Source organism: Monodon monoceros, unplaced genomic scaffold (assembly GCF_005190385.1).
Source record: "Monodon monoceros isolate NGI ecotype Baffin Bay Population unplaced genomic scaffold, NGI_Narwhal_1 Super_Scaffold_12, whole genome shotgun sequence".
Taxonomy (NCBI): Eukaryota; Metazoa; Chordata; class Mammalia; order Artiodactyla; family Monodontidae; genus Monodon; species Monodon monoceros.
In genome coordinates, this window is record NW_021703768.1 from 144764295 (window position 1) to 144777701 (window position 13407).

A 13407-nucleotide genomic window follows, 5' to 3' on the forward strand; every position below is an offset into this window, starting at 1 on the left:
GAATACTATAAAACAGCTATAAATAATTAACGTTGATCCTTCTATGTAATAACATAGAAGGTGCTCCAAGAAATATCGGTGAATGAAAACAATCAAGGTACAGAACAATATGTGCAGCATAGTCCCCTTTTATAAAAAGGCAACAAAACCAAAATGACACTAAATGTTTTTGTACTGTTAACATACATATGTAAAACATATAAGAAGATCTTGAAAGATGATCGTCACGGTGCAATATGTTTTACTTAAATGAAAAGCCAAATCAAAATGATACTACATATTTTATACTGCTATACAAATACACATACATACATTTTTATATGCACATACACATACATCTATATAGAATAGAATAACTGGTTGGTTGCCTCTAGGGAGTAGGGGTTGTGGGAGGGGCCAAAACTGTGAATAATGTTATAAGGAAATCTTACCCTAATTTTTAAAAAAATTTATTTATTTTTGGCTGCACTGGGTCTTTGTTGCTGCGTGTGGGCTTTCTCTAGTTGTGGCAAGTGGGGGCTACTCTTGGTTGTGGTGCGCGGGCTTCTCATTGTGGTGGCTTCTCTTGTTGCGGAGCATGGGCTCTAGGCGTGCGGGCCTCAGCAGTTGTGGCACATGGGCTCAGTAGTTGTGGCTCATGGGCTCTAGAGCGCGGGCTCAGTCGTTGTGGCGCACGGGCTTAGTTGCTCCGCGACATGTGGGATCTTCCCGGCCCAGGGCTTGAACCCGTGTCCCCTGCATTGGCAGGTGGACTCTTAACCACGGCGCCACCAGGGAAGTCCCTTAACCTAATTTTTAATATTTGCATATTTTACAAGAAGAAGATATTCGTGAATTATTTATTTAATGAAATGTTATCTAAAAAATAAAAGAAGCTAAGAAACGAGGAAGCTCAGATGCCTCTGAACTGCCTTCATTGCAGAATGCCGGGACATTTTGCTTCCTGTCATCACCAAGGAACTGAAGGAGCTGCTGGAGCAGAAGGATGAGATGCAGCACCAGGTCCAGGAGAAGAAGTACTGTGTCAAGTTACTCAACAGCATTTTGGAGGTCCTCAGCTGTCAGGATGCGGTGAGTCATCATGATGTTGTAGACGCCCTAGGGCTGAGTTAAGTTCTAAAATATTGATGCTGATGAACAGCATTCTCAATGGGCCTACTTTTACAGTGACTAATTCCCTGGCTGTGAAAGACAGCCTGGGGACTAGAGTTAAGCGTGTAGCATTTTGTCACCATATTTCTTGTTGGACAGGCTTTCTCAGGGTGTAGGTATGGACATACTGCAGACTTTTTAGATTGCCTGTCCATTTACTAAAGCCCTGGTTTGCAGGGATGAGGGTAGGAAAGTTTTTCTATGTCTACATAGCCAAGAAAACCCCACTTACCTGCTTTCTTGGCTGATTTTCCTTGGTTTTGTTTCTCCAGTTATCTCCTGCAGTGGTGAAACGGTTAAGACCCTTTCTGGATGAGCAGATTGCTCATGCCTAGACCCTTGAGATAGGTTGAGGCGTTAGGTGATGATAGAGAGATGGCTGTGGCAGTGAAGCCAATGTAATATTGGTCAACATCATTCAGAGATTAGGTAGGAATGAGACCAAAAGGCAAGTCTCAGTGGGAGTAAGTAGAGGGCTTCCAAAGGGCAGAGTCTCCAGAAGATAATGAGGGAGACGGAGTGGTGATAATGGTAAAGACTGAGAGGCAGTGATTAAACACAGGACTAGAATTCTTGAGACTTGGAAGACAGAGATAAACATTCTTGATTTGACTCAGGTTCCTTCTGCAGCCTTAAATTGCCCTTGAATAATGTCCGGGAATATCTGTCCTTATGTGGGCTGCTTTCAGAGGACTGGGTAGACCCAAACAACCAATAAATCTTTTCTAAGTATTTGTGTGACCATTCTCTCCATCCCCTCTCCTCCCTAGAAAATCCCCAGAGAAGGGCTTTCTGGATGAATGGTGTCTATGATTGACTGTATTAGAAAACTCTGCAAAACAGTATTTTTTTCCTGCTCATATCCCATAGTCAACCATTATTATCAACTTCCCTGTATGTCTCTCTCCTGTCTTGTCCTTTCCGCTCTTACCATCCTAATTAAGTTTTTCTCATCTCATTTTTAGGTAAATGAGATACATAGCTAGCTTCATTTGTTCATTCATTCATTCATTTGTACATATGATGTACCAAGTATGTGCCAGGCATTGGGTACACAAAGGCATGTCTCTTTTCTTAAGAAAATACTTATAAACATATAAATAAGCAATTGCAATATAATATAATGACTAAAATCTAGATGCATACTAGGGGTACTGGAACTACAAAGACTCTGTGTGTGTGTGTGTGTGTGTGTGTGTGTGTGTGTGTGTGTGTGTGGGTGGGTGTGGGTGGGTGTGTGTCCGTGTGTAAGCATTTTTGTCAAGGAAGCCTTCACAAGAGAAGTGAAGCTTCAGCTGGGTGTTCAAGAGTGAATAGTTAATGATCACAGCTGCTACTTAATTTGCTGTTTTCTAGGCATTGTGCTAAATGCAATCCAAGCCTTCTTTCTGCTCACCCTGATCACGGCTAAGGATTATCATTCGCATTTTATAGATGAAAACCTGAAATTCACAGACTTAAAAGTTCAAGGCCAAACAACAAATAAATTGTAGGGTGAAAATCGAAACCCAGGTTGGTCCAACTCCAAAGTCTGCATAATCATAGGCATTGGGGATATAAAAGCATGGTCTTTTCCCTCTCATTTTTTCCTATCCTCATCCTTTTTTGGGGGAGAGGGAGTATAATGCCCCAAAGCTTGGATATCTAAAATTCACTCTGTGAGAATGTCATGGTGATGGTGTTATTTTCATAAGCATGTTCACTAGCCAGCTATTGAACTGGTTCCACTCTTTGTTATTCTATCTTTAAAAAAAATTTAGGGGAATGTTTGATCTTACTCTCACAGTGTAAAAACATGATGGTTGGCCTATTATTCCTCCAGAAACTTCCCAAAGAATGTTGCCTCTTCTTGTTGAAAAGAATTTACAGTGTTTCTTACATTTTAGTAGTGCTCACGTCCGTTTTCATGGGGAAAAAAATCCTAGATGCTTGGGACTACACTAGTGGACCCTGGTTTGAGGAACAGACTTATAATGTGTTCTGCCAATTTCCTAATTTGGGTAGAGGGATGGCCCCAGTACATAGTTTATTTGTTAAGCAGCGATGCTAGGCTCTGCCTGTCCCGTGGGAGTGGCCCCCTAGAATTCTATGCTGGCAGGTTGTCATCACTTTGCACATTGGGTGACACCAGACACTGGTGAGAAGAGGCTGCTCTCTCACACACCCTGAATTCTTGGGACTTCAAAGCCAAGAAGTAAGTGGGCTAGTCCCCTTGGTGGTTTGTGGCAGCTGGACTTGAGGCGTGTGGGTGGTGCGGTGTCACTCCTCACTGCCTCCGAGCGCACTGCTTTTATAGTGACTTCTGAACGTTGGGGACTAGCCCGCCTCTTTCCCAGGATGAGCAACTGTCTTTGCTGATGAGTTGTTAAATACTGTTATTACCGTTGGGTTTGGTACAATGTTGGTACAGTGTGTGAGCTTCACATCTAACTTCTCCAGCTCATGAAGATGGAAATCTCTCCTCTTCTCAAAAGCTTTTTCTTTCGCGAAGAAGATTCATTCAGCAACCACTATAACTTTGAGTTAAACCAGAAATCAGAAGTTGCAAAGTATCTAATCTAAATCTCTCTTATTCTAGTATATGGCAACTGTCAACTCTGCCTACACATTACATCACCCGAGGAGCCTTTTTAAAAGTAGCTGTTGCTAAGTTCCAGTCCTAGTTGTTGTGATTTAGTTGCCTGGGGTTGGCCAGGGCATCGCAATAACATGTTCGCCGGGTGATGATAATAGGCAGCCAGGGTGGAGGACCACAGTTCTAGTGCAAAAGGTCTTAAACATGATAGTACATCCCAGTGACCTGGAGGAGCTGTTAAAACAGGTTTCCGATCATTAGGTTTGGAGGATGGGGCCTGATCATTTATTTATTTATGTGTTTATATTTTAAAAAATATTTATTTATTTAGGCTACACCGGGTCTTATCTGCGGCACGTGGGATCTTTGTTGCAGCATGTTTAGTTGCAGCATGTGGGCCTCTTAGTTGTGGCATGAGGACTCTTAGTTGCGGCATGCGTGTGGGATCTAGCTCCCCAACTAGAGATCTAACCCGGGCCCCCTGTATTGGGAGCACAGAGTCTTACCCTCGGGACCACCAGGGAAGTCCCCTGATCATTTATTTTTTCTAACAAGTGCCCAGATGATATGGATACTGCTGGTCCAGGGATACACTTTAAGAACCACCACTCTAATGTGACCTAGTTTTTTTATCCTCAGTATTCACTGGAAGTGGAAGAACAGTTGGGCTCATCCTCAGTTCTTTACCTTCTTAATTGAAGGGCCCTTTCCAGCCTATAAAACTTTGCACCTTCCAGTGTGGCATTTAATAAACCATAAAACGGCAGAGTCTTCAAACACATTCATTTGTACTCATCAATTCATTTTTATGCAGTAGTGGGGACATCGCCTGTACAAAGATCTGACTTTGAAAATCCAAGCCATCAGGTGTGCTGTTGGTTTCTTCAGGCACTAACTCTTCAAAATTGGAAATTTCGGAGAAAAATTCAAAAGGCTCCCAGGGTAAATGTCCTGGATTTTTTTCTTCTGGTTGTTTGGATCCTCTCTGTTGATAACAACATAGCCATCTATTTTTTTACTGACTTTTTCTTGGCACCATGGGATAGTTGATCTCTCCAGCCCAAGAATGGACTATACCTACCTGAACCATTGCCCAAGGGCAGAACCGCGTGTAGAAATTTAGCAATTACAAATGCAGTATGCCAGGCTTCCTTCTGGGGGGCATCGTGTGTTTGGGGGTTGGGAAAGAATGCTTGTCTTCAATAGATTGTCATCGTTTGGGTAATTACAGCCCAGCACAGCAGGCCTGGCATGTGGAAGCTATGTTTTCCTGTTATTACCGTATTCATTGTAACCCTGGGTGGCATATGACTCAGGGAGGGATGTCCACCTAAGCCTGGATGTTGATATTTTTGTAATGATAGTGTTAAATCCCCTCACTCAGCTTGCTTGCCGTTGCACTTAACATAGGAAAGGGACAGGCTCAGGTGTAGGATGAAGGGCCTTCTGCCTGTATTAACTCCTTTCCTCCCCCTCACTGAGAGCAAGTTTAATTGTCAACTTAGGTTACTTTGAAGGGTGGTTTCACACTGGCTTTGTTCTGTGCCTTGCTGGCTGCCAAGTAACTCATAAAATTTAATTTTGCGCCAGACCGGGAGAGAGTTGGCTTGCCCCCCCTCTTGAAGCAGGCTTTTTGTTTCTATGTTTCATTCCTCTGACACAGACGGGAGAGTCGTCATGTTGAACCCTGCTTAGCAATCACAGAGTGGGTAAAGGTGACTCCTGGCTCTGAAGAGAAGTTGGTGTTGGTTGTATCTGCGTCATGAAGGCAGAGAATGCACAGAATCAGCTTAAAAAATAAACCCTTTGAGCCCATTGACTAGACCTGAGGGGTTTTACCGAGGCCCTCTGTTAGTCATGATTAGTTTGGGGTTTCTGGTGTTTTTATTCATCAGCTTAGACACTGGTAGAGAGGGCTTTTCCTCATGCTTTTTCTCTTGCTTGAAATTTCCTTTCCAGTTCCTGTTCTTTTTATGCAAGTAAAATCCTAAACTCCTTTTAGGTTCAGCTCAGGTAATAGTCCCTTTCTGAAATCTCACTTCTGTGTCCTCTCCACACACACCCCTCCTGCACCTGCCAACCTCAAGGCAGGTTTAAGGGCTTCCTTCTCTGTGTTCATAACTATGTGTTCAGACTGATATCACAGCACTAATTGCTTTGTGTTACACTTTCCTGTGTGTGTCCCATGCCAGGCTTTGCGCACAGAAGCTCAGAGAGCAAGCCTCCCTCCCCCAACTTCACAGAGCTTACACTTTCAGCCTTCCCTCTTGCCAATTCCACTTTTACTCTCTAACTCCTGCTCCATTAAAATTCTTTCAATCCCTCAGGGGCCACACTCTCTCTCTTCTGGGCTGCTGTGTGTGCTGTTTGCACTTGTCGGAATGCATCACCTCCTCTCTTTGCCTAGCTAAATATTCAGAAGTCAGATGAAATGTCAGTCTCCCCAAGGAAGCTTTCTCTAACCCTCCTCCACACCCCTCTCTTGTGGCCCATAGAGCTTATGCCTGCTCTGTCATAGCACCTGGGTTATCATCCTCTGTGGACCCATCTGCCTGTGTAATTGGGAGTGCCCTACCCTAGCCTGCCCTGCCCTGCAGCTCTCCCCTTCCCCTTGCCCATCCCGCACAATGCCTATCTGTTGAAGGAACGGATAAGTGAATGAATATGACTCGTCCCAATCAATGGCAGAGACTGAATTCTCCCTTGGGTCTTCCACTCTGAGTGCTAGGAGGGTGTGCTCCTAACTCTTTCTGTCTTCCTTGGGTGTCAGGTGCAGGGGTTGAATTAGTCACACTCAGTTTATGACACTTTATCCTCATTGGTCTGTGCAAGGCCCTCTCTTGTTTCGTGTGTGTGTGTGTGTGTGTGTGTGTGTGTGTGTGTGTTTCTTACCTTTATCCCTGTCTCCTGCTTCCATTCCCCTACTTCCCTTACCTGCTATGGGCGATTTGCCTACTGTGTTGAATACACATGTGTGAGTTTGGGTGCATGTATTTTAAAACACACAAACACATACACTCACCCTCATGTCTCTTCCTTACAGAGGAGTAGACATTGACTGCAAAACGCCATTACCATCTTCAGTTCTGTTAGGGTCCCCATGGGCGGGGAAGGGACTGAAGCGTGCACAGGGAGTAGTCTGCTTAGAGGGTGTTCTCCGTCTAGCGCCACCCCTGACCTACCGGGTGTGATAGAAGCAGACCCTGCCAGTCTGTGCTTGGGTGTCTACCTCTGAAATTCTAGGCTCTCTGAGAATCCCAGGCAGCCTGCATGATGCAGGCTTGAAGAGAGGCTGATGCTGCCTCTTTGCATTATCATTTAGTTTCCAGGATCAATACCACACTGCAAAAACAGCAGGGTTTTCTTCTAACCTATCTGCTCCCTTGTATATCATATAAAGGGTAGGGAGACAAGGCTTGCTGAAATTCTTTTGTCTGTGGTGCATTCCAAACAGAGGACAGCCAAGTAAGTCCTAAACTTAAAGTTGAAATAGATGAGAATGCTGTACCTTGTGCTGTGTCCAGGGCCATTTCTTTTACCCATTGCTCTTCCTCTGCAACCGTGGTGTTAGACGTGCCCTTCCTAGGCCAATGGAATGACATTACGATGTCATGGACGGTGACGTACAGGATACTTTCTCTCCTGGCACCTTTTAGCCTGCAGGGTGCTTTCTCATACATCACAGTTGTTTGTTTCTGGCAACCACATGGCAAGATTAGCTTTATCAGCCCCATTTTACTGGTGAGGAAGCCGAGCCTCAGAGAGAGACTTGGTGACATTCCTAACTAAGGTCAGAGGATTAGTAAAAGGCTGAGCCTGCAGGGAATCACCTCATCTCACTCTGAAGCCAGTCTTTCACACACCACAGTGCCTTCCATTACTTCATTTATACTCTGCCGTGTAAGAGCCCTTTACCAGCATTATTTTCCTGGTGGAGGTAAGAGCACAAGCTTTGGAGTTAGGCTACATTCATGTATCCATCCCACAGAATAACGTAGAAAGCACCATGTGTACTACACTACATGCTAGAGCTATAGGGGTGAGCAGAGCTGGGGTGCGTCCTAGCTCTGCTTTTTATTAGCTGGGGAACCTTGGGAAGTCATGTAATCTCTTGGTAAAAAGGTGGTTGTTCTTTCTCTGGGTGTGTCAGGATTACAGTAAACAAGAACATCTGTGAAAGCATGCAGCCCTGTATTTGGCATATAATCCATACCCGATACATGTGGTTTTGCCTCTTCCTTCACTATTCCCCTTCCCTCCTATGCTCCTTCCACTGTTCCAGGCTGCTTCTGAAACATCCCTGTAATTCTTTTAAGAACAGTTAAGGGCCAAGTGGTCTCCTGGAAGAATGGCAAACAGGTTCTGAGCCTGGGGAGGACTTGGTACCCCGTTAGCCCTGGCGGCAGCCAGATGCTTCGGAGGCGTCATGGGAGGCTTGCCAAGAAGCAGCAGATACTGCTGCTGGAGCAGTGCCATCGCCTGCGGGCATCTGGACCTCATAAGGTTTCCTGGACGGACTGGAGAAAAGTGTCATCCTGCTGTTTCAGGGGCTCCTTTGGGTTATTCCGGTACTCGGGGGCTCAGGGTAACCGCTGTATAGTGGGGTGGTGTGCTGGGGCTGGCTCATCCCAGCTCATGAGAACCAAGTTCTAAATTTTTAGGAATTTTGTGAGTTATTTGTTAGATAACAGCCATTATTAAAATTTTATATAGATATCTATAACTAACAAACTATATTGAAATCAAAGGTAATAAATACATACTCAAAAGCATCACTTCCTAATTATCTTACCATATTTTATTCTTATCTGTGTGCTTGAGGTTATTTACATTGTTGTGTCTGTATGGTGGAAATACACACAGATATTTAATATTATAGATATTAATATTTAACACTCTGCTGCAGCCCGTTTCTTCCCAGTTGTGTTCAGTGGTGTCACAGTGGTAGCTTGAAATCAACCATGAAGGAAGGACTCTTACCAGAAAATTGACAAACACTTAATATCCAGACTTGTATTTTTTTCCCTTGCTGGAGAGACAGTTGATAAACATTTACCAGCATACCACTGTCTGGGACTCAAAGGAATCACCCCAAATGAGAAAAACCCACAGGCACAGGGGAGCTGCCTGTGCACTTCCGTTCTCCCCAGTGACCCTGGATCTGCTGCTTCTAAAGGTTCTCATGAGACTGGGCAATGAGAAGATGCTCCAGGGATGTAGCAATTTAAAGACAAACTAAACCCCCAACCTAGAGCAGAGATAAAGAAATGTGTTTCATTTCCCATGACAGTTCTTACTGATTGGCAATGGCTTCTTTCCTAGTAGTGTGGAGAATTTTGAAGACTCATGTGGGCCAGTGAGAACGAGAGCCCAGATTCCTGCATAAGTGAAGGTTGGGGATGATGACTCTGGTGCCATGGATGTGCTGTGCCTAAACTAGATGTCTGATCCATACAGCTGTGGGAAAGTCACATTTGACAGGGAGATTATTATCTTTCACCTCAGTAGCTTTGGGCCTTTGGGCCTTACATAGGGTTTAAAGATGATAAAACGCTCATATTCAATTAGGCAAACACCTCAGTTATCATTGTTACAGGAAGAACCACCAATGGATACTGAACGTGATGGGCAGAAGTATGATGAGAAACAGGATATCTGCATAGTCTCAAAGTATCCTCCCAAAGTATCCACTTATCAATGACACAAGGAAAGATAGTAACCTTACAGTGGAGAAACCTGACAGACACCACCTTAACCACGTGATGAAAGGGAGCATCACCAGGAAGGGCACACATCAGCATCACGTGCCTCCTGAGAAAGGTACTGAGAAGGACACGACACTATTCTTTTGGGGAATCCTGCCAGAAATACACAGCCTCAGTCTAATAATGAGAAGACATTCAACGATCCCCAACTGAGGGATATTCTACAAAATAACAGATGAGTACTCTTAAAAGCTTGAGGTCATGAAAGATGAGGAAATACCGAGGCACTGTCACAGATTGGTGGGGACTTAGGAAACACGGCAACTAAATTCACAGTGGGATTCTGAATTAGGTCATGAACCAGAAAATGGCGTGAGAAGGAAAATTGGCAAAATTAGAATAAGGTCTGTCATTTAGTTAATAGTATTGTACTGATACAAATGTCCTGCTTTGATAGTTGTGCTCTGATTATACTAACATTAGGGTGTTAACACTAAGGGAAGCTGGATGAAGGATGCATAGGAATTTTCGGTACTGTTTTTTGCAACTTTTCTGTAGGTCTAACTTTTTTTTTTTTAATTAACCTTATTTTTGAAGTATTTCGGGAATGATTGCTCACTTCCAAAGAATGCATTTTGAGGATGAGCAGTTCCCCAAAGTACACCTGTTCCAGTGTGAAGGGCTGCTGATAGATAAGGAGTTTTCTCTACTTTTTCAGTCAAAACAACAAAATCCACAGACAAATCACTAGCCTTAGTAGAGGATTCCACTCTGTTAACTGCCTCAATCTGTCTGGAGGTGATTGGAACCTCCGACTAAATGAGCAATTGTGTAATTTACTTGACTAAGCCGACATCAGCGTGCACTAACCCAGAACTAGGCTCTGGGGACCGGGAACATGGAGTATTGCAACCTTTCCTGGTCTCGAGGACCTCGCAGGCTACAGCATTCACTTGGGCTATTTGACAACCCTGTTCATGCGGTAATTCCTAAGCCAGCGTTTGGGACATGAATGTCACCTGATCTTTGTTTGGCAGGCTTGGTAAGTGGGTGGTTTGGCATAACTTACTGGATGGTCTTTGGGTCTTTTATTCTCAGGGGAGTCACCTGGAAAATTAGAAGACAGTTTTTTGTTGATGGTTGATGAGAACTCCTCCCAATAAAATGAATAATCCAACACCTTCTGCTCCATCAGCACCAACTAGAAATACTTCTGAAGGTCTTCTTCAGTATTCCTCTATTGGCCATGACCAAAGTTTAAAAGAGTTTGCCTGCAGCCAAATCCACTACGTCCTCTCTGCACTCCCTCCCGACGGCTTCCCAGGGCCAGGACGAGGGTCAGGCAAGTGAGGCACTTGCCTGGGGGTGGAGGCAAAGTATAAGTGGGCACCAGAAATTCAGTAATCAAGAAAAAGAATATTTCAGTGCAATATTTTTAAAAATCAGTATTTTAAGATTTTGTTCGTCATGCATTTTTTGCATTAATTTATATATTTTTTAAAAATGTAACATTAAATTTTATTTGTTTTGACTAATGAGTTTCTTGACACTCCTGAAATTTTGCCTCCTGGGCAAGTGCCTTGATCACCTTACCCTCTCACCTCAGTCCTGGCTCTGTATGGAGGCTTCAGTCAACACCAGCAGCCTGCAATGGCAAAGCTAGACTCTGACCCATGAATGGGCAAGCTGGCAGCTTGCAAGAGTGGAGAAGGTACCTTTCCATTCACCCCTGTTCACAAGACTGTGGAGTATGCTGTGAAGATCAGTGTCTGTAGGGAACCCTTGCGTAAAAACACAAATTGAAAGGAACAATCATTTACACTAAACCTTCACTGGACCAGCCACTTGTTTTCCAAAAAATCATTTCTTGCATAATGTTTGAATTAAATCTCCTGTTCACAGTTGGGAGGCATGAGTTAAAAGCCCGCTCAGCAGCAGAAAAATATAGCTATATTTGGTCCAGGTTACAGTTACTGAGGGAACTATAACTTTGATTTGCTCAACTGGTATAAATGTAAATCCTTAAGTGAAATGTGTTAAGTGAGGAAACAAGTGCTCTGTTTTTGAAGATGCTTTTGATCCACAGCTCTGTCTATAGAGCCCCAGCTGTCATAGGCAATCTGGGGGCAGCAACCATGACTACACTAGGGACGTTTCCAGAAAACCACCCAAGAGTTCTAGAATGGACATTTTGTCAGGGCGATTTTAGATGATATTAGTCTTAGAGGTAAACACAGTTGATTTAGCAGCCAAGGTTAGAAAAGACAACGTTTAATTCCAGCACAATTTCTCTAAGCAACATAGCATGCTGAAGTTGTCTTTCACTCTTTATTTATTATCTTTTCCTTTACCTGGGATACAAACTCAACTTAGCTTTTCTCTGCAACCACATTTCCTACTGCTTTCAGTGGCACTCTGGGTTCTGGGGAGACCCCTCTTCCTCTCCCACTAAGCCTTCCTGCTCCTTGCTCTCTCTTTGTCATTTACCTGTTTCCTCCATCTGAAAAGCATTTTTTTTCTTCCTTCTTCTTGTCCTGAGGGCCTCCAGTTGGTGGTTCACAGCCTGAATCTAGCCCACAGATGTGTTTTGATTGGCTTGCCAAATTATTTACTAAAAACCACAGTCCCACCAGTTCCTATTGTTTCCTAAGTGTCTGTTCCATGCATTTGTTTCTGTCTCAGCCTTGTAAGTATCTCAGCTGTGACTCCTGAAAGCCAAACCTTGCCCTTCCTGATAGGCCCAACCCAAGTCCCCTCGCATTAAGATATCATCCCCGGGCTTCTCTGGTGGCGCAGTTGTTGAGAGTCTGCCTGCCGATGCAGGGGACGTGGGTTCGTGCCCCAGTCCGGGAGGATCCCGCATGCCGCAGAGCGGCTGGGCCCGTGAGCCATGGCCGTTGAGCCTGTGCATCCGGAGCCTGTGCTCCACGATGCTAGAGGCCACAACAGGGAGAGGCCCACATACCGCCAAAAAAGAAATCATCCCCGATTCTTTTTGCCCTACCTTAGTCACTTTCCCTCCTGCATGCTGACAACTTCTGGCTTATCATAGAATTTAGCACTTAATTGTGTGCAGTGTTATGTTTGTTATTGTCATATTGGACTGTCAATATGGACTGTCAATAGGACTTCAATGTGTTGAAGCAGGACTAGCACTTTTTTTGTTATTTCTCTTTTCTATGAAGGTGATGTCTTTCCACCTCACTAAACATTAACTGAGTGCCTACTGTTTGTCAGGCACCGTTCTAGGCACGGGGGCGGGGGGCAAAGGTGATTAAGACAAAATGCTCCCTCATTTACAGCTACCTCTGAGACCTATTTCCCAGTGCTCCTAGCTCCAGTCCGTGGTCTATTCATTTTGGGGGGCACACTTGCCCTGCACCTTTCTCCATGGTTAGCACTCCTCCTACTGCCACCATGAACTTTCTCTGAATATCCAGATCAGAGCTATTTTGAAGCCTGGGTTAATTCTCCTTATATCTGACCCCCCAGCCCATTTCGAAGACACGTATTTACCCCAGTCTTCTAGAATTTTGACATAGACTACCATTTACTGCAAGTGCTCTTATGTGGGTGTCCTATAGCTGGTTTACAGACTCTCCACGGATAGGGCTGATTCGGTCTTATATTTTTTTTCTATATTTGTACATTGCCTGGGCATAGTGCCCAATTCTGAGCAGATACTCAATAATTTTTGTGGTTTGATTGATCCTCCTATCTTCAATGAGTCTACTTTCTAGAAATACATGCTGACACTAATTTTATTTTTTATACTCAGAAGAACCTAATGAGAAAGGTAAATCTGCTGCTGTTGCATTAAAACCTCAGATAAAAAGCAGGTACTAACTTTGAGTATTGTTGTGCTCCCAAAGTTCTTATATATCAGTTTAGAATTCAGCATGCATTTTCCCACAGAAATAATGCAGAAGAATAATGGTGGTCAAATTTCCAGGCCAGCCTGTTTGAGCATGTTTA

General features: G+C 43.9%; 1 protein-coding gene across 7 annotated transcripts in view; it reads left to right on the plus strand.

Annotated features, from left to right (window-relative positions):
* DOCK2 (dedicator of cytokinesis 2) overlaps positions 1–13407 on the plus strand; it is a 405468-nt gene that overhangs the window by 147084 nt on the left and 244977 nt on the right. For all 7 annotated transcript variants that reach the window (XM_029217458.1, XM_029217457.1, XM_029217460.1 and 4 more), the window contains one exon: positions 923–1071. In XM_029217458.1, coding sequence (XP_029073291.1) covers positions 923–1071 — 149 coding nt within the window. The remainder of the gene's footprint in view (positions 1–922; positions 1072–13407) is intronic.